The sequence below is a fragment of the Manis pentadactyla genome, chromosome 19, assembly GCF_030020395.1.
Source record: "Manis pentadactyla isolate mManPen7 chromosome 19, mManPen7.hap1, whole genome shotgun sequence".
Lineage (NCBI taxonomy): Eukaryota > Metazoa > Chordata > Mammalia > Pholidota > Manidae > Manis > Manis pentadactyla.
In genome coordinates this window covers 10,084,571-10,110,191 of record NC_080037.1, presented here as the reverse complement: position 1 = coordinate 10,110,191, position 25,621 = coordinate 10,084,571, and the positions used below count along the sequence as shown (strand labels likewise).

At 54.6% G+C, this 25,621-nt stretch overlaps 1 protein-coding gene across 2 annotated transcripts; it reads right to left on the bottom strand.

Moving 5' to 3' along the window:
- Positions 1-2: 2 nt before the first annotated feature.
- Positions 3-24,688, bottom strand: SMG5 (SMG5 nonsense mediated mRNA decay factor). 2 transcript variants are annotated; one of them, XM_036922505.2, is made up of 22 exons: positions 24,445-24,688; positions 20,811-20,909; positions 20,166-20,289; positions 19,654-19,810; positions 18,112-18,201; positions 17,116-17,205; positions 16,417-16,495; positions 13,951-14,076; positions 13,783-13,851; positions 13,125-13,333; positions 12,311-12,448; positions 11,555-12,157; positions 10,084-10,259; positions 8,933-9,008; positions 8,099-8,274; positions 7,075-7,260; positions 3,833-3,892; positions 3,314-3,473; positions 2,823-2,913; positions 2,013-2,087; positions 1,576-1,714; positions 3-1,393 (listed from the first exon to the last, which is right to left on the bottom strand). In XM_036922505.2, the coding sequence occupies exons 1-22, from the start codon at positions 24,516-24,518 to the stop codon at positions 1,310-1,312; spliced, it is 3,081 nt and encodes a 1,026-aa protein (XP_036778400.2). In that variant the 5' UTR covers positions 24,519-24,688; the 3' UTR covers positions 3-1,309. The 2 variants fall into 2 exon arrangements, with proteins under 2 accessions (XP_036778400.2, XP_036778401.2); XM_036922506.2 differs by having other exon boundaries at positions 7,075-7,233.
- Positions 24,689-25,621: the final 933 nt, after the last annotated feature.

The window sequence follows — 25,621 nt, the reverse complement described above, 5'->3', positions numbered from 1 at the left end:
GACACTGGGCTTCCGGGGTTTTATTAAGTGATGCTTCAGTCTCAGTCTCTGCCAGGGGCTGGGGGCGGGAAGCAACACGACTCTCCCCAGGTTGTCCCAGACTTGCTGTCTGAGAGGAAGGACGCAGGAAGCCTGATCTCCTCTGAGAACAGCCTGGGCAGCTGGGTGGGGGACCGCAGAACTGAGATCCCCACCCCCAACATCCAGAGGAGCTGGCCCAAGGGGGAGGGGCTGAGGCAATTCTGGCCAAAGCCTCCCCCACACAGCCTGCTTTTGCTGCTCCATTCACGGCCCTGAGCTATCCCTGGTCTCTGCTCGCACATTCATCTCAACACAAAGCTAGCCCCATGCTCGTGCCACCAGGCTTTCCACCCTGGGAAAGGCCAGAAGCAGGGAAACCTATCAGGACAGAGGGCCCCTGACTGGGCAGCCTCTCCTTTCTGCTGCCCTCCTGAACGCAGGCCCCTCCCTAGAGAGTAAGGGGATGGTGGCCTTAAACTATGCCCCACTCTCCTCTTACAGGCATCGCACTCTGTCCCAGCACAGCAGCCAAGAGCACAGGCATGGTGACTGTGGTGCTGGTGGGCACAGGAAGCCTCCCTAGCACACAGGCTAGACTGCCTGCAGCCGTCAGTGAGGTCTGCTCCCTGCCCTGGAAGCTCAAAGGGGGAGACAGAAAGCAGAAGTGGCACCTGGGTGGGCAGCCCCTGTGGCTGGAGGAAGGGATGCAAGCCTTGGCCCTGCTACTGTGCAGACAGCTCCAGGCCCCTCTGCCTCAAAAGTCCCCAAGGCTCCAGAGCTGCCTGGCGCCCACAGAGAGAGATGCGAGGATGGGTGTCCCTCGAGGAGGGGAAGGGTCTGCAGAGAAACACCCCAACGTCTGGTGTTAGCCAACTCCTCCTCCAGGGCTGGAGGGTCCTAGCTCCTGGCCCCAGAGACCCTGTGTTTCAGGAGAGGAAAAAGGACCCTTCTGCTGTCCCTACCCCTCAAAGGTCCAGGAACCACTGTGACACGCAGACATCCCTGCCTGCCACCTGCCCCTGGGGATGACGAGGGGGGTGGTTGAGGCAGGAAGGCTGGCTAGGGGCCCACAGGCCTCTCCTGCTCCAAGCACGTCCTTACTGTCCTGCCGTCCCCATCTTAGCAGTGGGGGCCCTGCCCTCCCGCCGTGCATGGGCCCTCCCTGCAGCCGGCGTGCAGCCGGGCTGCCTTCCTGTGTGCGTGCCGAGTCTGCGTGTGGTGGGGTGACTACCCAGGGTGGACAGGAGAGATCTGGAGTCAGCCCCACTGCAGGGCCCAGGTGCCAGTCTCAACCAATCTCCTTCCACTGCTTGTAGAAGTCCAGAACATTCTTGATGTCCACACTGGCATGTGCAGCGGCCTGCAGGGCTGCCTGTGGAATGGGGGTGGGGGGAGACAGAGGGAGAGAGCCTGACCCCTGAACTACAGGAACTCATCGAGGGGTGGAGAAGGGGTGACAGAAGGAGAAGCCACTGCACAGAGGGTCTGAGGGGGGCGCCTACTCTGGTGCCTCGTCCCCATCCCGTAGACCTCCGGCCTCGCCCCACGACCCACCTGCACGGGGCCTGAGAGCGCACTGGGGTTGTCCAGTGGAAGACCTGTGACGATGGTCACCATGCCACTCGGGTCCTCTTCACCTGTGCCCTGGGCCAGAGTCAGCTGTTTGCAGCTGTCCAGGATCTTACAGAGAGTCCTGGTGGGGAGGAGGGAAGGTGAGCCAAGCCCCAGCATGAGCACAGCCTCCTGGGCACAGGTGAGCCAGGGACGGAGAGACACCAGGAGAGCCAGAGAAATGGGCAGTGAGGGCAGTGGGGCCTAGAAGCTAGCGTGGGAGGACACGCTATGGGGAGAGGGCAAAGGTACGACGAGTGCAGACACCAGGCCCAAGCCTCTTAGGGCGAGAGCTGCAGGGGGCCCCCGGCAGGCTGAGGCACTGCGGGGTGGGGCAAGGTAGGCGGCCTGAGGTTCTGGGGTGGGGGCTGAACGTTCACCAGGCATCTCCATCCTGCCTCTTCAGCTTATGCCGCTCAAAGCTCCTTCCCACTTCTTTCTGGCAGCGAATGTACCTACAAAGGAGACAGGAGAGTAGAGATGGGGGCTGAGGAAGGAGGGCACCTTGCACAAAGCGGGCTATTGTGGCTCGGGGGCCCTGTTTCACAGGAGGGGGCGGGGGGCACGTCTCTTGCATCACAGGTCTGTCTGGGGCCACTTCCAAGTGGCTTCCTGGCCGCTGAGCCCAACTCGTTTTTCCTCCTGATAGCATCGACTCTGGTTCCTCCCGGGGGGAGGAGCTGGGGGGAGAGAAGCGGCAGCTGCTTTTCAAGTCAGAGCTTCTGGAAACAAGGTCCAAACAAGCTGGCTTTGGGCAGCGTCCTGGCCGGGCAAGGGCAGACGCTAGCAGGGGCTGTGGCGCTTTCTTCCTGCCCTACACCTACTGCCCAGGTGACTTCTGTCCCCAGAGGCCATGGCCTCACCACCTACATGCTGTCATCTGCTGGTCCCTGGATGGCTTCAGTGGCAGGGGGGAGGCCCGCAGGGGGCCCCCAAGGAAGGCACTCCCACCCTGGGAACTGGACCACCAGTCCCTACCCTAAAGCAGGAGATGCTCCTGCAAAGGAGCCAGCCCATACCTTGAATTGGGGGTGTGCTCCCCTCTCCTGGTGATGCTGGACTCACGTCGTGCCCCAGAGGCAAACGGCCATACAGGGCTCCTGACCCCTGATCACACTTTATTCCAGCACCTAAGACCCTGAGATCTAATTACGGGAGAGGGACACAGGGCCAGCGAGGCTGGCACTCACCTGTTTCCTTTTTTAAACTCCGCCTCTAGGTATCGGATCCCGTCCCGGGCCCCTGGGTGCTCCTTCTTCAGCAAATCCAGGCCATCGATCACTGGTGAGCAAGGTGGGGCGGGGGGAAGGACAGAAGAGAGGCGCTCAGCGTGCTGCGGCGGGAGCCCTGCAGGAAGCATCCGAGCTCACGCCAGCACGCGCTGCGGGGAACGGGACCCTCTGTCTCCTCCAGGGCGCCCCAGGTCCGTTCAAGCGTGACCTTCTGCTGGTGATGCACCTGGCGATTTACCAAGTGCTTTCACTCAGATTTTCTCACCCGTTTCCCCCAACTATCTGGGAGTCAGGGCTTAAAGAGACCGCCATGTCCATCTCACAGATGAAGTGCCTGAGGTTCCGAGGGGGCATGACTTGACCAAGGCCAGTGTAAACTGGGTCCCTAAAGGAGTCTCAGCCCCACGCGCAGAGTCTCTCTCAGCCACACTCTCTCCCCGCAGGCTCACCTGTCCTTGGAATGATGACAATGAAGCGGCCACTGGTGGCCAACTGGCGGATGATCGGGAGGTGGTGGCAGAGGGCCTGGGTGTCGGGGACGAGGTAGGGAGACATTGCTGACTGCGCCTTGGGCTGCTGCAGGCTCCCTTCCAGCTGAGATACCTCGAGCTGGTGAGAGAAGGCAGGGTGGCAGGGACAGCAGGAAAGAATGGCACTCAGGGTGGCTCTTAAGAGGCTCCTGATGCCAAAGGGGACAGGGCACTCCTACCAACTTCTCCTTTGGAGGGAGAGTAGACAGAAACAGGGGTTAAGGGTAAGAGACAGAGAAGGAAAAGAGACAGAAGTAAAGGCAGAACGGGGCATTAAGGGTCAGTGTAGTCTGAACAACGGGAGAGTGAGCCCCAGGCCAGGAAGGAACCCGGGCAGAGTGGAAGGCCACAGCGCCGTGCAGCAAGGGGGGCTGCGGCTGTGGGGTCAGGCAAAGGCCCGACCAAGAGCAGAGGATGCACGCAGGCCCAACTTCCTACCTGAAGTCGTAGCTGGGCCATGTCTCTCATTAGCCTGTTCCGCCGGGCTTCCTCCTGCGCCTGCGAGGGAAAAACCAGGTGCTCAGCTTGGGACGAGGACCTGGGGCCCTCTTCCTTTCTCCAGAGCTCAAGACTGAGAGGAATTCCTGGGGTCTGAGACAGGCACAGCTTTCTACTTCTCCTGCTAAATGAGGGGAAAGGGAGCATGGGGGAAAATACTCCTCTGGGGCAAAGTGAACAACTTCTGTTAGCAGCCCAGCGACATTCACACTGTTCCAGGCACCCCGGGGGAGGAGGAGGCTGCCAGAGCCACCACCGTGTAGGACAGTGCCTGGCTGTGCCTTAGGGTCTCATCTCTGCTTCTCTCACCCACTCGCCCTCCCAAGGACCACCCCTGAATTCCAGACCCACACACCCACTGCCTGCTGGAGAGCCCCGGCTGCTCCTCGAAGCCTGCTTCTCTTCCTCTAGCGCTGCCCACCTGGTGACCAAACCGCAACCCACCCAGGTCAGAAGGCCCAGCTGCTTTGACTTCTCCCTCTCTCAGCCCCAGAAGTCACCTGCTTTTAAAGCCCGTCAGCTGCACCTCCTAAAGACCAAATCCTTCTGCATCGCTCCACCTCCATGGCACAACCCCATCCAAGCCAGTACCTTCCACCCTGGCTATTAAAACTACCTCCTCACTGGGCTCTGCCTCTTAACGCAATCCAGTATCTCTGCCTAAAACCAAGGCACGTTTCCGAAAACCACCTGCTGTCCATCATGGCCCTGACCCCTTGATGGGTCTCCTCGTCTTCTAGATGAAGTCCAAATTCCTTATATGGTCAAAAAGATGAGGTTAAAGATGGGAACTTATCCTAAAAGATAGGGGGGGCCACTGCAGGCGCCCTGAGGAGCAAAGCGGTGGCATCAGGGTGGTGCTTTAAACTATGAATCTTGAATGCATAATCTTATTCTAATTAGGAGACGACACTAGACACAGCCAAACTGGGTGAGGGACACTCTACAAAATAAATGGCCAAGATGTGTCAAGGTCACCAAGGGCAAGGAAAGACTGAGGAACTGTCACAGATTAGAGGCTAAGGAGATGTAACAAGTAAAGAGAACATGGGATCCTGGAAGAGAGAACAGATACTTGTTGAAAAACTGGTGAAATATGGATAAAGTCTAGAGTTAATAGTATCATACCAATCCTAATTTCTCAGTTTTGATCATTACACTTTGATAGATATTTGCTATATACACATGTAATTATGTCATGCAAAATCCATGCCCACCCCCACCACAGCACAGTCTTGCACAAAAAAGAATGGTCTTGTCCCAAACGCTGAGGGCAGTTGCTCTGAAAAACACTGGAGAGGAAGGAAGGGAGGGAGGGAGGCAGAGGGCCAGGGCTCAGTGACAGCCACGCGCCCACGGGCCGCCGCCAGCCTGGACAGGAAGGGGAGTGGAGGACAAGCTGCTCTCTTCTCACTGTAGCAGCCAAGCCCAGAACTCTTACTTTTAAGCTAAAATCACAACCACGAAGCCCCATATTCCAGAAAGGGGTGTAGGGGTACCTGGTAAGTCCCCAAAGAGAGCCAGCATGGAGGTGTGGCTCCACCTGGATCCAGGAAGAGGTGAGCCGCACCGACCTAAGGCTCTGGTACCGCCCGTTCTGCAGCTCAGAGATGTGGGCCTACGTGCTCCTCAGGAAGAACCAGGCAGCCTCAGGGGCTCCGGAGAGCAGGAGCAGCAGCTCTCGGTGCCCACGCTGACCTGGCCTGCAGCCACGCCAGGCTCCTACGGCAGCTCAGGCGGCGACAAAGGCTGGTCTGTCCAACTCCAGAGCCCTGGCTCTGCCACTGACAACACCTGCTGCTCTGTTGTCACTTCCTCCTCTATAAAATGAAGACACGAGCACCCACCTCACAGGGTCACTGCCAAGGCTATGTGAGACGTGCATGCAAACAGGCCTTGTACACAGAGAGCTCAATAAATGACAGGCGATAATGACCATGCTGCTGCAGCTGTTTGGGGACGAGCCCCCTGGATGGAAACCTGTGATTTGAGCAGAGCAGGCGGCAGCCTAACAGGCAATGTGCCTGGGTCCAGCTTGCTGGGGTGTCCACCACCACCCGGAAGAGGCTTTCAGGTCCTCCCTGCCCCCCAGGAGGAATCTTCGGGAGCTTTAGGCTAGAGGAAATGCCTGCAAAAACTAACATTTTTTGAAGCTGTGTAACTTCCCCATAATTATTTTTGTAACCCACTGTACTTTCCCCTATGGAACAGCAATAAAAGCCTTAACACAAAGGCTTGTTTTTAATAAAATGTACCTACTTCTAAGACCTCAAGAAAGGGAGTTTCTGGAGAGGCTGTGCCCCTTCCCAGTCAGGTGAACATCCACAGGAAGGGGGTGCTCAGAGGTGGGGACGGCTGCGGACAGGAAAGCATGGAATGAAGCCCGAGGACTGGCTCAGGACGAAGAATCCTTGAGGCCTACTGAGACAAAAGGCCCGTGCCAGATACCACCACCCGAAATGTACTGGTGCCACTCCGCTCAGGGCGGACAACATGCCCAGGGCTGTGCAGGCCCCACTGCAGAAGCTAGACTGTTGCTCCAAAGTATTAGCTGTACAAGAGAAAGAACTCTCGTTCACCGCTGTAACCCCACAGCCTGGAATACCTACAGGTCTGGCACAGAGCGGACCACCGATGAAGTATTTGTGGAATGAATTACTGAGTGGATAAGAGGTAATTCAGGCCATTCCCACCCGTCAGGGCCTCTGGGGGATGGGACGGTTCCTGCACAATGTCGGATGCCCCCTTCCGTTCCTCAGCCTTCGTCCCTTGAGGGGCAGGGAAGGGAGCACTTGCCGAGCACGCCCACTCCTAAGACAAATCCAAGGGGTCCCATAAGAACTCTTTCTCCATCATCACGAGCTTCCCATGCAGCTGATTCTGCCGGCCCCACGGACAAGGAAACAGCTTAGCAAGGCAAAGTGACTCGATTCACAGACTAGGAGGCGACACAGATGGCCGCCAACACCCCGTCAGTATGGGTACAGACCCAGTGCCATGCTGCCTCTGCTCAAGGCACCTCTCGCCCCCTATCAGCCCACCCCAGGCCCCCCCTTTGCAGGCTGGATGTCCCCAATCCCCCTCACTACCTTCTGTAGGCAAGGGCCACTGGATGTCTGAGCCTTCTACCCTCGTTTCTCAGTGAGCCCCAGGGAGCAGACGGACGGGGAAGGCTGGCTCACCATGCGGAACTGCGCCTGGGCCTGCTGCAGCAGGCCCTCCTGCTCGACCTGCGCGGTGCTGACGAAGATGCCCACCTCGGGGTTGAACTGTAGGACGCTGCCCTGCAGACGGGAGACGAAGTGGCCAAAGCTGCGGAGGCAGCAGATGCGCACGGCCGTCTGTGAGGAGACACAGAGCCCGCCCCGCTGAGCAGGGCCTTCTAGGCCCGCTCTGCCCACAGGGGCTCCTTGCCGCCTGCCTCCCGCTGTCCCAAGGGCTCCTTGGAGGGGCTTGTTGCCTGAAGAGGAGCCAGCACGCAGAGCAATGGGGTGACCCAAGGAGGACGAGGGGACCAGGCCTTGGGACTGGGAAGGGGGACAAAGGCACTGGCCAGCAGGGAGGCCAGTGGGGTCCCCACGCCCTCCCTCCTCTGGGGCTCAGCTCCTCATGGAAAATGAGGGGAGTGAACCAGATCAACAAAACCTGCCTTTCCTATCACACAAAACCCTCACCTAGAACCTCAATGTGAAAATGACTAAAGCCAAGCTCTCGGGCTGGAGAGGGAGGCAGCCAGGGCCATGTGCACAGCAGAGGGTGGGCCGGGAGGCCTGTCTGCTCGGCTTCCCTCCGCTGCTCCCGGATGGCCCACGCGGTGACACAGATTCCAGGGTGAAAGCCACTGCCCGGAGGGGCAGCACACACCCTTCCAGCTCTAACTTTCTCTGAGTTCTGCTCAGGAGACTGGGCCAGGAGCAGAAGGGACTTCAAGATTTCAAAGCTCTAATGATTCACTTGCTCTGTCCTCTACAAAAGGTGGAGAAAGGGAAGGTAGGCTGTTCTACAACACTAGACGATACCAAGAACAGACCTGTGTAGGACTTCCTGCTAAGAAGGAAAGAAAGCTCGAACGACTCACTGCTGTCCCAACAACACTCCCCCTGTCAGGCGGGGAGGGCTGCGTGCCTGCGTCCTCCAACCCCGAGCCCCTGCTCTGCTGCTGTGTTGACGACGACGGAGCCAGCGACGTGAAAAATGATCCCTCACCTCCTCTAAGGTGCTGAGCAGGGGCCGATCCGCATCAAAGCTAAAGCGTCGGTGGGCAGCCCGGAGGGGAGGCAGGTTCCGAAGTGCCGTGTCCTCTGGGAGCAGCAGGCTCGAGGGGAGGTCAGGCAGTTCACCGCCTTCAAGAAGATCCTGGACCTCGGCACACAGCGCCAGGCCTGGGGAGGAGGACGCACATCAGACCACCCGCCCCGTGGGAGCCCCCAGAGGGACACAGCACGTACCCTGGGACAGAAGGTGGCAAGAGACCGAGGGAAAGGACACAGAAGGGCCATCGTCGGGCAGAGCTCTAGGGAACTGGGGCTGGAGGGCTGCAAGAGCAGAGCAGGTGGGAGAGACTCCCTGGTCGCCGACAGAGGACAGCCACGCTGGGACGGAAGTGAGAGCAGGGGTTCTGGAGGAGAGCAGGAACCGCCCTCGGGAGAGGCTGCAGGGGGAGAAGGGAGATTTCCAGCTGGAAGGCGGCAGGAGAGGGGGAGTCGGACAGGTAAGCTCTGGAGGTCAGGGTTGATTCTCCGTGACCAGAGTAATCAGTGCGACACTAGCAACGGGGACTGACCCCCAGGCTCCCTTCACTCCCCTCCTGCCCTGTCCACTGCCCTCCCCAGGAAGCACCATCCCTGGGTGACCAGGCCACCTGCCACAGTGGGGCGGTGCTGGGGGGGGGGCACTAGAGAGGCTGTGACCACAATGATGGCTGTGTTAGGGAGGCTGGGCAGGGAATCACATTAACCTCCTTACCCCAGAGCTGGGTTACCAGAAGGGGAAGGGCTTTGTGGGGCCAGGGACGGGGAGGGGTGCCAGGGAATCACTCACCAGACTCCCGGAGCTCGCCAGCAGCTGGCAACAGATTCAGCAAGACAGACAGGCGGTTCCACAGACTTTGAGAACTCTGGGAAGAGAGCGGAGAAGCCTTGAGCCGGGGCAATGTTGGAGGAAGGCAGCTAGCAAGACAAGCACTCCCCTTGGGGGGCCTGGGGCCACAGTCAGAGGCCTAGAGGGATTTTAAAGAAAAATGAAATAAGAGAGACCAGGAAGGGCTCATGGAGCCTTGCCGAACTTCATCACCAGCTCAAGGCTTCATGAAAAGAGAAGGTGTGTAACTACAGGAAGGACTTTCTGGACCTTCGCAGTGGGAAAAGCAAAAGTACTGGAGGCTCCTCCCTGCCCAGCACAAACCTTTTCTTTCAGCCCTCCACGTGCCCAGACTGAACACCTGTCCAGGGAGAGACCCCGCATCTTCATCTTCCCCACACCTCCCTTGATGACTAACCAGCTGTCATCAGACATGAGCGCGCATGCGAGGGTGTGCCTGGCCCTTACCCAGACTTATCTAGGTTAGAGGGCAACCTGCAGGGAAAAGGGTCTTCAGGCAGTGCAGGTGGCTTGCTGGAATAAAGCAACACTGAACAAAAGCCTCAGGGCACTACAGGCCCAGGACTGGGGCTGCACCTGAGCAGAAGGCCGCCATCGCCTCCCCCAGCCTCTAGCACCACTAGCTGTGGCTCAGGGCTCTCTTCAAACTGTCTCCCCGGACGGGAACACCTTCATGCGGTCTGAAGAGTATGCTGTTCCCTCAGGTCCCCATCTCTCTGTCACAACCCAGTGCTCTTTCTGCGGGCTCTGGTGTGACCTATCAAGGTGAGCCCTGGAGCACAGACTCTCCTCAACGTTACTCACATGGCAGGCTCTGTAATTGGTGCTGGGAATACAAGGCAAAATTAGCAGCTCTCTCACTTTCCCAGGCCATAAAATTTGTATCCCAGCCCAGGCCACAGGCTTTTGAGAGCAAAGGTCATGCCTAATCCTTTCCCTACAAAAAGCATAAGGTCCCAGCATGGAGCAGGTGCTTAACAAGAACTTCTGTCTTGGTCAGACAATCTCGGGGTTCCCAGGCCCCGTCCAGCGGCTGTCCTCTCCCACCACCCTGGCTCCTGACAAATGGCAGTGCGGGTGGAGTGACACACCTGTGCACACACGATGATGAGGTCGGGGTTGGTCTGCAACCAGTCCAGGAAGACTTTCACCGCAGGAAGCAGGCCTTCGGCCATCAGGACTTGCAGCTTCTCCTGGATGCTGCGCTCATTCCGACAGGAGCGCCCACTGGACTCGCTCCCCTCTGACTCAGAACCTTCCTCCGAGGCTGGGGGGGGACAGAGAACTGGGATGAACTCCTGACAGGCACAGGACAACAGGGGGAGCATGCCGCACCCTCCTGGGACTCTTCTGAAGAATTCTCTTAGAAAAGAGGGACACTTCACTTACAGACCCCTGCCTGATTTTTCCAGGCACTCTGATTGCTTCTGGTGCATTTTCAAATATAATTCTTTCAGACTCAAGCTAATTTGTGAGGCTGGTACTCAGCTACTCACTCAGCCGACAGTTATGAAGTGCCTACTCTGCACTAGAAGGCGGGACAGACGGTCATAAAGGAGCTGTAAGGGAAGGACAGCATGGGCACCAATTGACAGAATTACTTCCAACTCCTAACTCTTCAACTCTGCAGGTTAGAACATTGAGTAGGTCACTCTACCACTGAGCATCAGCTCCCTCACTTCTTTTATTTATTCAGCGTTAAGTTCTTAAGTCCCACCCATGTGCCAGGCCCTGTGTTAGGTACTGAGGACACTGACAAAGGGCTGTCGCAACAGACAAAACATAAGGCTGTCCTGCCCTCAAGAGGCTCACAGTCTAGCTGGAGAAACAGACAAGTCAACAAACAACTCTACTTGGGTGGGAAAGGGCTGGAAGGTGTGGAGGTGCAGAGGCTACCGGCCCACAGGGATGAAACCCAGCCTAGCACTGGAGGAGTCCCAGGCCAGGTGACTTCTAAACTGGAAGGCAATTAACAGTTAGCCAAGTAACAGGCTGGGGACAAGGGAGGAAAGGCTGTTTCAGTCGGAGAGAGCACCATGCATCGAACGTGGAGGTAAAGGACACTTGGAATAAGGACGGCAATTCTTCCACCATGAGACCGAAAGTTCAATACGATGACAGCTGAGGAGCCCGGCCCAGCGCTTGGCAGAGAGCAGGCTCAACAATCCTGCTGCTCACCAGGCGCCCCCCTGGCGGGAAGACCCCCCAAGAGATACCGTTCACTCTAACCCCGTCCTGGTGGTTTTTCTAGCTTCCAGGAGCCCCGGCGGATCCTGGGATGACACCAGGAGAGGCCGCGGCAGCTGCACTTGTCATGTGGGGAAGAAAGTCCCAAACCCACAGGGCAGGGTGGGTGGCAGAGGAGTAAGACCACGAAACGGGTTGGGAGCTGGGAATGAGAAAGTGAGCAGAAGGGACTCTCAGGAAAAAACCTCCTGGGCGATACCACAGGCAGAGGCCAAGGGTAAGGCCGCCAGGCTGGGGAAGAGAGGACCTCTCACAGTGAGTGCTGAAGGCACGGAGGCGTGCACCAGAGCACGTGAAGAAGAGAGGCCCCAGTACCTTGCTCTGAGGGCTTGTCTACATCTCCGTTGACACACGGCATGTGGGGGGCCGTCGTGTGCAGCTCGGTAGTGGGCTGGAGGAGCAGGTTGCTGAAGGTGGGGGCCAGCCGGAAGCAGCGCTTGGTCTGGAACATCTGGGTAGACATGGCTTGTAGATTGCTGGCAATGCTGGCCTCACTGGGGCCCAATGGGCCATTGAGGGACTCGGGAGCCTCTGATCTGGCCCTAGGGGGCTCCAGGGCTGGGGACCGTGTCCCCTCCTCATCCTCCATGTCTTCCAGGTCTGACCGGGACTCTTGGCTGTTCATTTCTGAGTCTGTCTCGGCATCAAAGGCTGTTCCTCCACCTTCGAGACTCTTGTCAGAGCCGCTGTCCGAGCCTTCACTGGCCCGGGCCGAGTCATGGCTTGAGTCCGAATCAAAGCCTTCACTCAGGTCACTGTCATCACCAGCTTTGGGAGGGTGGTGGCGGCGGCGGCGAAGGCAGGACAGGCGGGAGAACTTCCGGCTCTTTCTGACCTCGCCCGCTGGAGGTGGTGTGGAAGGAGGCTCAGGGCCCGGCTCTTCCTCCTTCTCCAAGGGTTCCTTGGACTCTAACTCATCTGTGGAAAGAAGATGGGTCAGGTGGCGCCTGGAGACAACGGGAACCCGGAAGCCGGAGGGTGCTCTTTGACACTCCCCACGCCTGTGTCCCCTTCTTCCATCTGCAGCCCCAGGCTTACCTTCCGGGTCACACCCCAGCCCCATCCCTGCACCTGTGCCATCGCTCTGGAATGCCGGGACAGGATTCTCGCCCTCTTCCAGCTCCGCCTGCAGCCTTATGTTGACATGATTGACGAGGTGGGAGAAGAGCGCCAGCGTGAAGGCAATGGCTGCACTGTACTGCTTGGATCCTAAAGCCAGCAAAGCCAGGCATCAGGGGCCCAGGGCCCAGAGGAGGCACCGCCATCCAACCCCATCTCACCCGTTCTCCTTTCAGGGACCCAACTACCCCTCAAAGCTTCTTCTAAGGTACCAAAGGTCTCTCAGACCTCCGCTCTGTTATCGGTAGCAGAGCATGCACCAGCGCCCCGCGCCTCCTCAGGTGGACGCATCTGTCCCTCTTGTCCCTCCCTCCCATCTGTCCCTCCCAGGCTCTGATGCCTCCACACGGGCTCCTCCCCACAACCCAAGCACCTTCCCAGCTGGCCCTGCCTCTCCCTCTCTTCCTTCCAAACTTGCTCCACATACACCTCTGCAAGAAGGGCCTGTACAACTGCCTAAATGCCCCAACAGCCAAGGTCCAAATTCTGTCTGGATCGCCAGCTATGTGTCCCAAACCCCCTGGTGCCCGGGTCCTGCCAGAGGGCATATTTGGGTGGGGCAGCGGGGGACACCCACTACAGCCTTTGCTCATCACCAGGAGTCCTTTAGGGTAGGATTCCTTGTCCCTTGTGCTCCAACAGCCAGGCAGTGACATAGCTAGTGCAAGGGCTGCTTGTGGAGGGAAGTTCACGAATAAGGAGCTGTGGAAAGGACGTGAGGTCCTCAGACGCCAGTGGGGGAGAAAAGAGGGACACAGGGAGTTACCTGCTCTCTTCAAGCTATGTACGCCCATAAGGCAGATGATGAGCATTTGAAAGATGAGCAGGTCCGGGAGGAAAGCATATCCACACTCGTACTCCTCCTCATCCTCACTGGCCAGGCTGAGGTTGGGTGAGGAGGGCAGGTAGAAGAGACAGAGATTGAAGTCCTCCAGGACTGACTGGCAAAGTGACGTCAGCTCTGAGTCCACGGAGCTGGGGAGGGGCGGAAGGAACAAGGGCACTCAGTGATGCGGGCGGCAGCAGGTGAGGAGAGCTGGGCACAAAGGGTTCCAGAAGACTAAGAGGCCCTGCAGGGGCGACTTCAGTGGAGACTCGGTGCTGGGCCATCTCCAAAGCAGACAAGGTAATACAGGAAGGACAGATGCTCATGTGGAAGGGACGTGGGTGGGCTTCCCCTTTAGTCAGTCCTCCAATGGCTAGTAAGCACCCATTCTGGGCAGGAGGGTGAGCTCGGCGAACAGGTGCAAGAGCCCTGGGGGAAACGGTGAGGGACGCCGAGAAAGAACTAACAGGCTAGAGAATTTCTCCCGAGAGGCAGAATCCAAGAGCACTGACTCCTCTTCCAGTCCCCACCCAGTCGGGAGGGAGCCTCACAGAGGGGGCTCGCAGGACACGGTTCCTGCTCGCACCCTTCCACTCACTTGCTTTTGGGCTGCAGGAGGCTTTGCAGGTACATAAAGTTCACCAGCAACCTCTTAATGTCTTTACATCTGAAATGAGAGGGGCCCACGGTAAATGGTGAACGGCCCCAGGTCCTGTGGTCCCCCTCCCCCCCTGCAGAAAGCCCCCTCCTCCCCCCGGCCCCTTACCGCTTCTTGCTGGGAGAGAGTTTCCGGGTCTCGCTCTTCTTCAGCTGGTGGTACATTTTGGCCGCCTTGTCATACAGTCGCTTTAGATTCCCATAGGCCCCCTCAAAGGACACTTCCGACTGGATGCTGAAGGGGACAGAGGGGTGAGGTGCTGAGGCTTGGCAGGGGGAGAGGTGGAGAGGGGCAATGTCACTCTGCTGGGACCTCAGGGAATAACATTTCTAGTAAACACAGGCTCCCCTCAGCCTCCCCTTCCACGTACATACTCCAGGTGAAAGTGATCTTTCCTGATAACATACACACACAAACACAACTTCCAGATTAATGAGAAAAAAGATGTCTTCATCTCCTCTCCATCTAGAAAGGAGATAGTTAATTCTACCGTGTTACAAACTTAACTTGGTTACTAACCCTGAAATATATTACTCTTCATATTTTTTAAAGCAAAGAGCACTTAATATAGCATTTAACAAGCTATGTGTAAGGATATTTTCACACACCCTTTCGTTTAATCCTCACAACACTTGTTCAAATGCATGTATGTACTGAGCAGCCACTGTTCCAGACACTACACCCTAACATCACCCACGCACACAGACGAGGAAATGGGGCCTGAGAGAACAAGGGTATTGCCAAGGTCACACAGCTGAGTCTCCAACCCAAGTCTGTCACACTGTAAGGCCTATGACCTTAACAGTGCACTATATATTTTTTAAATGCCTTTTCTGGGGGGGGAAATCCTTTTAATTATAAAAAGCAAGGTGTGCATTTACAACAACACAGATGGAGCTAGAGGGTATTATGCTCAGTGAAATAAGTAAGGCAAAGGAAGACAAGTACCAAATGACTTCACTCATTTGTGGACTATAAGAACAAAGCAAAACTGAAGGAACAAAACAGCAGCAGACTCACAGACTCCAGGAAGAGACTAGCAGTTACCAAAGGGGAGGGCATGGGGAGGGTGAATGGGGAGGGAGGAAGAAGGGGATTGTGGGGCATTATGATTAACACATATAATGTAGGGGGGTCACAGGGAAGGCAGTATAGCACAGAGAAGACAAGTAGTGACTCTACAGCATCTTACTACGCTGATGGACAGTGACTGCAGTGGGGTGTGGAGGGGGACTTGATAATATGGGCAAATGCAGTAACCACAGTACTGCTCATGTGAAACCTTCATAAGATTGTAGTATCAACGATACTTTAATAAAAAAGTAAATAAAATAAAAAGCAAGGTATGGCAAAGAAGAAATATATGTCTGGTGAATTAAAGATAGCCCAAAATTCTCTGAGACTCCTTCCAGACATCAGACCTCCAGGGTCAGCTGAATACACATGACTGACCCTAGACAATGCCACTGGGAAAACTGCCCAACTGAGCCCTACCCAAATGCCTAACCCACAGACCATGAGATAAGGCTGTTTTGGGTGGTAGGGTAGAACCCAGCGGGTACCTCCCCAACCTGGGTGCCCTTGCTTCTCTTTGGAAGTGACTCACCCTAAATGATGAGTGTGATGAGGGATCCAGGACAAGTAAGGGGATATTCCCGGAAGGCAAGTGAGGAATGAGAAGGATGCAATGGACGGTTACAAACCTGGTAATCGCATTTCAGAAAGAACACGGTGGCGAAGGAGGCCAGTCTGTGCTCATCTACCAAGGGGGCAGGGTGCCGAGAGAGCAAGTACTTAGTTGATACAGGGAATTTGTTTCCCTGAACAGGTGAACCGAGGACCACTGGATGTGGAATTATTAGGCAGAATTAGGTATTCACTTCACATTTTAATATCTGACCACCTAAGCTACCAAGACAATCTCAACCCCTTTGCTTTGACACCCAACTGGCCACACAGCCTCTTCAAGAATGACCAGCTTCTCAGGGAACCTGAGCACTGACCGTTGGCAGCAATGGGCTGCCCGGTTCCCCTGCGGTTTATTTCTCACGGTGCTTCATCACTGGCATTCTGGTCTGCCTATCAGTCTCATGTACTTGGTTATGGGACTCAGTAACCTAAGCCTAATCTACTTTGGGTGCCCTTAAAAAACATTTTTATCCTAAGAGCTGTCAAATCCAGGGAAGCAGTGGCCTACTCTGCTGGTAAGCTGGGCCCCCCATCATTGCTGTCCCCTCAAGATACTGAGGCTGTACAGTATGAAGTCGTTTCCTGTCAGACACTACTTGGTAACATTTTATCAACTATATCAAATGCACTTCCTACTTTAAGACTGCAATCCTCTATTTTGCAAAAGATAGTAGACAGCTATTTTAGCTACTTAAGTGCCCACAAATCCAGGCAGCTGTGTGCAGAGCAGCAGCGATGTGCCAGGGTATCCCTGACAGTAGAGATTCCTCGGTCTTAGCATTGCCTTCACCCAGGAGCTAGAGAAAGGAGGAAGGGAAGAGAAAAAACAAAACAGGAATGATATGGACAGGAAAGCAGAGCTGGAGGGAGCCAGCAGACACTCACCAGCGCAGGTAGCAGTACATAGCTTCCACGTTATAGTACTTGCTGCCCGCAAGGGTACCCAGCTGGTTGAAGGGCATTCCTGCAGAGAAAGACAAGTCACCCAGTCTGTGACCACATTCACCCGAAGCTGCCAAGCCCCAGAGAACCCGTGGGGAGAAGAGTTGGGTCCGCAGGGGACAACAGTGGCTCGGATGATTAGCGGCTTCGTCTTACTCCTCCAGGGCATTAGGGTTAGAGACTCACTTCCATCAGTCTACAACCCCCTGGCATGCCAGGGGTGGCAGCACCCACGGGGCGCCAGTCCTCTCGCAGCAGCTCTGGCTCTTCCATGGGGCCCTCTCTGCCACGCCAGCTGTTTTCTCACCTCTGAGTTCCCCTGCCTACACGCTAATACCCATTCTCCCTTTAGAGGAGCTTCTCTCTTCTCTCCCAGTGCCTCCTAAGCAGGCAGCTGAGGCACTATCTCTTCCTCCCGCGGAGGCCTCAGGGACGGGCAAGGCATTTTCCTTCTTGCTTCTCCTCGGCCTCCCTCCTTCTTAGTTCAAGACTTTCCCGTCTCTCTTCCCTCCTAAGTGTGTGTTCCGTGGGGGTAATGCCTAACCGAGTGAAGTGTGGGAAGGACTCAGGGGATGTTCTCCACGCTGTCATCCTCTTGGAAAATGCTGCTGGGTTGGGAGACCCAAGCAGGGGTCCACTTACCAATCTGGGGAGCTACTGACAGGGCTTGGTAGTAAAATCGTTCAGCTAGAAGCTCAGTGTCTACGCCAGCTAATTCATTCTGATAGCGCGCTGCAGGAAAGAGGAGGAAGGGTAACTCGATGATTCCACATTTCAGACAAACCTCCCCTCATCTGGGAGTCCACTCTGTATATGGTAAGAGCCTAGGAGGAAGTCACCTGAGCCAGGAGGCAGGTTGCTTGGGTCTCTGGCACAATCTTAAATCTGCATGACTATGGACAAATTGCTCAACTCTCATTCCTGGCTGGTAGGTTCATAATGTAAAAGAATATTTAGTGTTTGAAAATTAAACAGGCTCTTGATTATCTCTTCCCAATGAAGGGGAGGTGCAGCATATATACCTGCTTGGAAAGACCTATGATGTTTGGTTCTGGGATGCAATGGCTCAGTTCTAGAGAGAAGACATTACTAATGACACTTGGTCAGTCTAATGTGAAATAGCCAGTTCTCTCTGTGCACACCACCTACGAGGAGTCCAGGAGGGCGCTGGAAGCAAGCAAGACAGGTGCCTCAAATTAACACCAGATAACACATCCAACAAAAGGAACCTGTGTCTATTAGGACCAGACACAGGAGCCATAAACACATTCTGAGAAGCATTTGTCAGACAGGTAAGTCCTCCCTGATGTGTAAACTGCCATTCCTCCAGGAGTGTATAAACAGGAAAGGAGAAAGGTACCAAATTAAAATCCTCCTAACCCACTACTGAAACCAATTTATCACCCCGACTTTCTCAAAGCTCATATATTTTCCTTCTTCCTGTGTTACTGACCATTTCTGGCTCATGGAAGAGCAATGAAAGAGAAGGCCACATTGTAAGACAGGGAAGGAAAACTTGGCAGAGGCCTAACTCCTCCTCCTGCTCTCTAATCACATCAAGGGTGGACTCCACAGCTGAAGCAGCTTTAGCCTGTCCTGTAGCCAGAAAGAGAGAAAATGAAAGATTCCGGTTCTTACACAAATCCCCCAGGTACACTAGACACCGGTGGCATGCCATCTGTGCCCAGTCCATCTCCTTCCCTGAGGCAGACACTGGCTTCTTGCATCCTGTGAGAAAGAGAGAGATGTGTAAGCTCATTCCTTTGTCCCACCCCTGCCCCCCGCATCACACACACACCAGGTGGAGAAAGGAAATCAACAGTCCTGGGCTAGTCCTGGAGCAGTGCCCGTGGGCCAGAGAAGACACTCGCCCAGGACACAGCAGACACAGAGGCTCGCAGGCAGGACTCGCTCATGGGACAGGACAGAATGGGACAGGCGGACTGGGGACCTCAACCTAGGAAGCCACCTGGGGGAAGCTCATGTCAAAGGTCAGCACAGGAGGTAGAGGCGCAGCTCAAGCATCAGGACAGTCTTGGGAGCCCTGAGTAGAAGATCCCCACTTAAGGGTAAAAGGTTTGAGTAAAGATGGGCAACCTGTGCTGGCAGAATGGAATGGAAGTAAGGCCAGGCAAACGCTGCCGGCTTCTGCCTCGGGGGGAGGTCCAAGGGGAGGGCAGCCTACCTGGGGAGTTTACCTGGGAAGGAGACAAGGTGCGCCCACCCTGCCTGAGGACTGGCATGGCCAGAGCCAAATATGCCTCGGCTCTCATTTCTCCCTCTACCCAAGCAGCCTTGTGCCCTCAATCTGGATAACTTGAGCTCTTCAGGAGCAGTTTTCCCACATGCCAGGTACTGACCTAAGTGTTTTACAGTATTGACCTAACTGACCCTCACAGCAACCCCATTTTTACAGCTGAGGAACTCGAAGTCACACACGCTGGGTGGCAGAGCCTGGGCTCAGAAGGCACTCTGGCTCCAGAGCCCGCCCCCTCGTCCACTCTGCCGCGCGGCCCCTCTCCTGGGTGTGTGACTCCCATTCTGAAAAGCCCTTCCTGCTGTCTACTCGAGAGACAGCTCTCAGCTGGCTACGTGAGAGAACATCAATAAGGAGAAAAACTAAAGTGGTTTGGGGAACTGGCCTTTTGAGGGATTCTTCATCTGTTTTTCAGCTAGGACCCCTCTGGTATAAAGTCTATGAATGCTGTCTCACATTAATATTTTGTTTTAAACTATAGCTGCCACGACCTCCAAAGGCCCAAAAGAGACTTGTGCTATCTTGAAAGAATGCCCACAATTTCCCCAATGTTTCTAAAAATTTCAATACTTTCATCAAACACTGGGAAACTCTAAAGTTTAAAGAAACAGTGCCAGCCAAATTCAACTAGAAGAAAACAGATGCTATTAATGCCATCTTCCAGTGCCAGACCATTCCAGATCACCCATCCCTCCAACTCCACATGGTCTACAATCCCAGACCAACAGAGGCCTCTCTCTTTCACTAAGATCTTCACCCTAACTCATATGCATACTTGGATAAATCCAAACTTCATGAGCCATTTATAGGTCTTGCTAGAATCCTGGCTGGGTCATAAGCTACATGAACCCTGAGGGATAAGAAGGCCAGAGGCAAAGGCAAATGAACTTGCTCCTCAAGTCCACCTTTCAGATTTCACTGACCTATCAGGGGGTCAGTGACATGGGTCCAGTCGATGCAGCACTGTAGTTCTAACTGGTAGTGGGACTGGATATAGAGGAGGAGATGCTGGTAAAAGCCGATGCCAGCGACCAGGTGGGTCCTGTAGGCACATTCCAAGGTGCTCCGGCTGTGGATATGCTGGGGATGGGGAAAGGGGAGGGGCTGATCAAGCAGTAAGTTCAGAGTCCTGCTTCTTGCTCCCAAACCCTCTCACTGAGGAAATAAATGCATCTTCTTGGCTCTGGAACTTTGTCCACACCTCCTCCCACGCACGTTACCCTCACACCCTTAAATCTACTCCTCTGGTCCGCCCGTCTGGGATCAGGCTCCCCTCCTTCCCCACTCCTAACTGTATTTGACCCCCTCCCTCCCCTCGGACGTCTCTTCCTTGGCTCACGTATCTCCAACCCCCCTCCAGCCCACTTTTCTAGCTGCCTCTTCCACCCGTAGTTTCCCCTCTTCAGACAAATTTCTTCCAAGGGCCTCCTCTTACCTTTTTGTTAGTCTTGATGAGCTGGATAACTTCATAGTATACCTTTCTCCATAGCAGCTCCTCAGCCTTCCTTCCGTAGTCCACCGGGTGCAGGAACATAAGCTTGACGCAGAGCTCACGGAGCCTGAGAGGGTGTAAAAGAGCATGAGAGACCGGCCAGCCCTGGGCAGAAGCACTGAGGGCAAGGAGGCATCTGCCAAGACCCTAGCTAGCAAATCTCCGTGTCTCCCAGGAGAGAACCAGGGTCAGACAGTATGAGCCAGGACAACAGAGGTCCTGGGAGGTAGTGGGAGCCCCACAAGATCGAAGCAGGAGCAGTAAGAATTCCAATACTCTTCATTTTCTTTCCCCACTCCCTTCTTCCCTTTTTCACTCTGCCTTTTTCTCCCGCCTTTCTTTCCCTTCATTAGGTGGTCTGGCCAACTCTCCTGACTCAAAAGCCATTCTTACAACACCTATCAGGTGTAGAAGCTCCAGATGGAGGGAGGGATCCGCACCTCCTCTCCTAGGAAGGCCAGAGACTTCGCAGCCCTTTCTGGACCATGAAGTCAGGAGGAAAGATAGAACATGTGTCCACATGTGCCAGGGTTTCAGGCAGAGGAGGCAGAGACACTGTAAGGGTCTGTGGTTTAGTCTCTAGCTTACTTGTTCCTCAGGCTGATGTTCTCTGGTTTGAACACTTCTTGATAGGCGGTTTTGTTGCAAAGGATGAGGTCAAGTCGATGCACAGCCTCCACTACAGCCCTGCAGGGAAATATAGGCAAACAGCCCCTAAGCAGTGTGTATAATCCACCTAGGATGCTGTGACTCTGATCCTACAGGAAAAGCTAAAGAATTAGGGGTGGGGAAATGGGAAGGCTGCAGGCTGAGCTGCACAGAACACGATGAACACAGTCTCCATCCTCATTCAGCAGCCCCCCAAGAGACGTTTGGCAATGACAGAGACATTTCTGATCGTGACAACTTTGAGGGAGGGGGTGGAGAAGAGGTGCTGCAGGATACCCCACAATACACAGGTCAGTCCAAAGCTATCCTGCCCAAAATGTCAACAGTGTCAGGGGAGAGAAGCCCTGTGACATGGGAAGGTAGACTCACAATGGAAAGAGCACAGGCTGCGGTACCAGGTAGAAAATCTAGGGTTCGATCTCTGACTGGCCTACTAACTCGGTAACTTTGGGCAAATTAGCTAGCCTCTTTAAGCCATAGTTGCCATATCCGTAAAAACAGAGGTAACAGTGGCAACTACCTCAGAGGACTAGTGTGAGGATTAAATGGAAGAGTTTATATACAGAACTGGAATATGGTAGGCACTTCGTAAATGGTGGTGGAACGAGTGAATGGTTATTATGCACAGGCTTGTGACCTCTGACACAGAGGAAAGGCATGCCGAAGATAAAACTGTTTTGGAATAGGGGGGTACAGGAAAGTAGTGGGTTCCTGAGCTGCTTAGTCGCCAGGTCTCCTGGGGTCTGCTGAAGGAACTTTCTTTTTAAAACTGAGTGTAGGATCTGGAACCAGACTGCCTGGGTTCAAATTCTTGCTCTATTTCTTACCAGCTATTTGGTCCTGAGAAAAATACTGAACTTCCTTATGTCTCCGTTTTCCCACCTATCAAATGGGAATCATCAATACCATCACCTACTTTGTGAGGATTAAATCAGCCAATACATAAAACACTAACAATGCCTCATGCATAGTAAGTGCTCAATAAGTACTAATCGCCAACCTTCTTGTTATAAAGCTCGAGACTCCAGGCACTAAGAGAAAAGGCCAAGGAAACACTGGAATGGATGTCAGAAAGTGCCAGAGGTAGGTCTCATCTCTGGAAGGGTAAAACCCAAAGGACAACAGGCAACAGCTATGAGAACAGGGAATCAGGCAGAGATCTGGATACAAAAGCAACCAAAACCTGGGGAATGATGACTCCCAAAACAATCCAAGATTCAGATTACTGAAACATGTGCTCCCGGGCTGGGGAAAGTGGGTCACAGCAGGCTAGCATCCTGTGGTGGCTCAGGTGGTACAACACTGAAAGCCGCCCTGTGCAGGCCACCAGCTCCCAGCTGAGTGGGTGGGATGGCGATCAAGGCCTTCTCACAGGCAATCTTGAGAGCTCAGCATTTCTCCAAACACCTTCTGGGCGCTTAGAGATGGGAGCCAAGCCCTTTCAGCTCGCCGGCCCCTTGATGCCAGGGGCAGCATGAGGCAGCCATCAGTGATTTACTCTATGCGGCTTAGTCCCCAGGACAAGGCTTTTAGCTTCAGTGCCATGGACAGATCTAAGGGTGGGTGTGTGTGTATTTTGATGGACAGGCTCCATTGCTGTCCTTAGAATCTCAATCCAAAAAAGGTTTATCACCACTACTCCAGAAATTCTAATTGCAAACTCTTAAACCTGTGGGTTCTCAGCACTTTTCTCTCCATTCTCCATCAGACTATAAGCTCCTCCACTAAATTCTAATCTCCTTTAGAACAAAAACTACAAACACTAGGCTTGTGTCTCATTCACTATTGTAATTCCAGGCCTAGCGCAGTGTGAAAAAAGGAAAGTGTTTTTAAGAAATAGTTAATTGGCCTAATTAACTGGTGCTTACGTCCCTTCCAGCATACCGTCTCCTGCTGCCTTTTTTCCTGAGGGCTTAAAACATTTCAGAATTTCATTGCTGTAAACAGAGTGTGGGGATTTCCCAAATTTGCTAAAGTCCAGAGTGACAGACAACACATCTATCGTGGGCAAAGAAATGAGACCTTCCTCTCTCAGTTCCTTCAACGAATCACTACTGCTATAATAAATAATAAAAACAGCGATCTGCTGCCTCAAATTTCCACCCTGCTGAAAGCCAGCAACACACAATTACAGGCAGAGACACCCGTGTAAGTGCACACGTGTAAGCCACACATGAAAACATATCAACTTCCGTCAGTCCTGTGAAGGTAGTGGCTTGAGAAAGAACTAGATTTGAGAATGACTAGAAGGATGACCAAAGCCATTACCAAAAGCTGGAGACTAGTTAGGCATCTTGCACACATGCCCACGCGCTGACAGGCAGCACTGACACTCGGCAGCGTGACAAGGGACATGTGCCACCTCCAGTGAACGCCTCACCCGCCCAGACACTGTTTGGGGCAGCCCACAGTGGGAGCCCAGGGCTGCTGGATTGGATCACTTTTCTATTTTTGGAGCAGCCTCTACCCTCCTCTGCCTTCTGGCTTAGGAAGCCAGAGCAGGCAGGATGCCTATTCAAGGGAGGGAAAGACAACATGCTTTTGACTCTTTCGTTGCTGAGATGGGGTCCACTGCTCTGAAAGTAGTCTGCTTATGCAAACGCTCTTGTTCTACAGAGCCTGAGCTGAATGAAGACCCCAAACTCTACTCCCTGCTAGAAAGCAGCACGCTCAACTTCGTCGCTAGGCTTCATCCCATTCTGATCCAGTTCTAGAGCCCATGTTCCAGTTGCCCCTCACCCAAAATCCTTGACCCAGGGTGAAGAGCTGGTACTGGCCCGTTCCCAATAGAGGGTTGAAAATGTGTCTTGAACAGAGTGTGTGGCACTGGAAGTTAAAAACCAGAAACAAAAGTTACCCAACAGGAGACTGTAATCGTGGGGCTGGGAGGAAGGCAGGGCTCAGGAGTCCCCAGGTGCCCTGAAGTGGGATCCCATGACTTAACAACACCTGGACTCAAAGTCTTTCATGGTCCTTCCAGTCCAATACAACTAGTCTTCTGGCCTCTTTTCTCATTCAGAGTCCCAAAAATGAGAGCCATGAGGGCCTTCGCAGCATATCCAATCCAAAGCTCTCCTTTTAAGGTGAGGAAACTGAGGCCCAAGGTTACACAGTGAGGGAGTAGCAAAGAAAGCACCTGAACCCAGCTCTCCTGATGTCAGTCCAAGGGCTCTTCCCTGTAAATCCGACGGGGTTCTAAGCACCCTTCCCTTCCGGGTTTTTCCTCCATCGGTGACCCCACCCTAACCTTCCCAACCCTTCCAGTCTCCACTTCCCACCTTCTTACCCAAATCTGCAAAGCTAGGTGCAACCCAAAGCTCACCGCGGAGGGGATTCCTCCACGTGCGGGTTCCCTCCAAACCTCCCACCCACCCAATTCCTTCCCGCTCCATCCCAGGTTACCGGGCCCCGCCTCCCCCCCTCCAAAATTGCACCCTCCTCCCCCGTCCGCTCCCCAGCCCAGCGCCCGGGCCCCGCCCGCCCGGGAGGCCCCGCCCCTCGCTGTCCCCCCCACTTCCCTGGGCGGCCGCACTCACGCCCGGACCCCTCTCACCGGTAAAGCCGCTTAGTGTGGAGGACCTTTGCTTCGGGCTCGCTGCTCTCCCCTGTGGGGGGCCCTTGGCTCATGGTGCTCGGATCCGGGGGCAGGTCCCGGTCACAGGCCCCCGCCACCCACCGCTACAGCCGCCACTGCAGTCTCGGGCCGGAGCCGCAGCCACCACCTCTGCCGGCCCTGATCGGCCGCCATCGCTGTGAGGCGGCTGCCCGCGACAGCTCCTCCTCTGCCTGCCAAACCTCGCGATAGCAGCTGACAACTGCGGGCCAGTGGCCTGCTGCCACCAAATCTCGCGAAACTTTTTCCTTCCCGGGAAGTTGCCAGAACTAACTCTGGGCAGCATGGCCACTTTCCGGCTTCTCTCAGCCCGTGAGAAAAACTTTATTGACAAAGCTGCCAGAGAAGGGACAGTGGACCCGTGAAGCGGCTGCAACTAATATGGATAGGGCAGATGGGCGCACAGCCTGGAGCCTGACAGCTTCGTCCTACAGCGGTCATTCGGGCCATCCTTCTGCCCCCCTTCCCCCTTCCCCCAGTCTGAGCCGAGTCTCTTTCATATTACTAGAGTGATTCCAGTTTGTTTCCATTATTTAAACAAACAAAAAAATGTACGTGAGAGTTTACGTGGAAAGGGCTTAAGATGAGTAAAGCCCTCCAAGATGTGACCCTTGTATGAGCGCCTCGGCCCTTCAGCAGCCCCTCCCAAAGAATTTTCTTTTGCACATCCATCTCATCAGTCCAGCAAATATTTATTAAACACCTGCTGCCTTCCAGCCACAATGCTGGGTTCTGGAGACACAGAGATAAGCCAAGCAGACACTGTCCCTGCCCTCACAAAGCTCAAATGACTTTAGGGGTAAGGTTCCACAGGAATGAGAAATCAGTCCCTCACATTTCTGCCCTCTGGGCCTCGCATTGGAAAGACACCTTGGATTCCCGTAGCTTTCTTAACCTTAAACCTAAGGTAAAAAGCAAGGTGTTTTTTTTTTCTTGGCGGGGTGGGGGGAGCTGTCTACACATTGTAATAGCAACATAAATTCCCCTTCCACCACAATGCTCCTGGCTCCAGCCACCCACCTTTCTGTTCCTGAAACAACCTAAGTCCTTCCCACTCGTTGGCCTTTCACTTGCTGTTCCTTTGCCTGGAACACTCATACTCCTGATTTCCTATCAA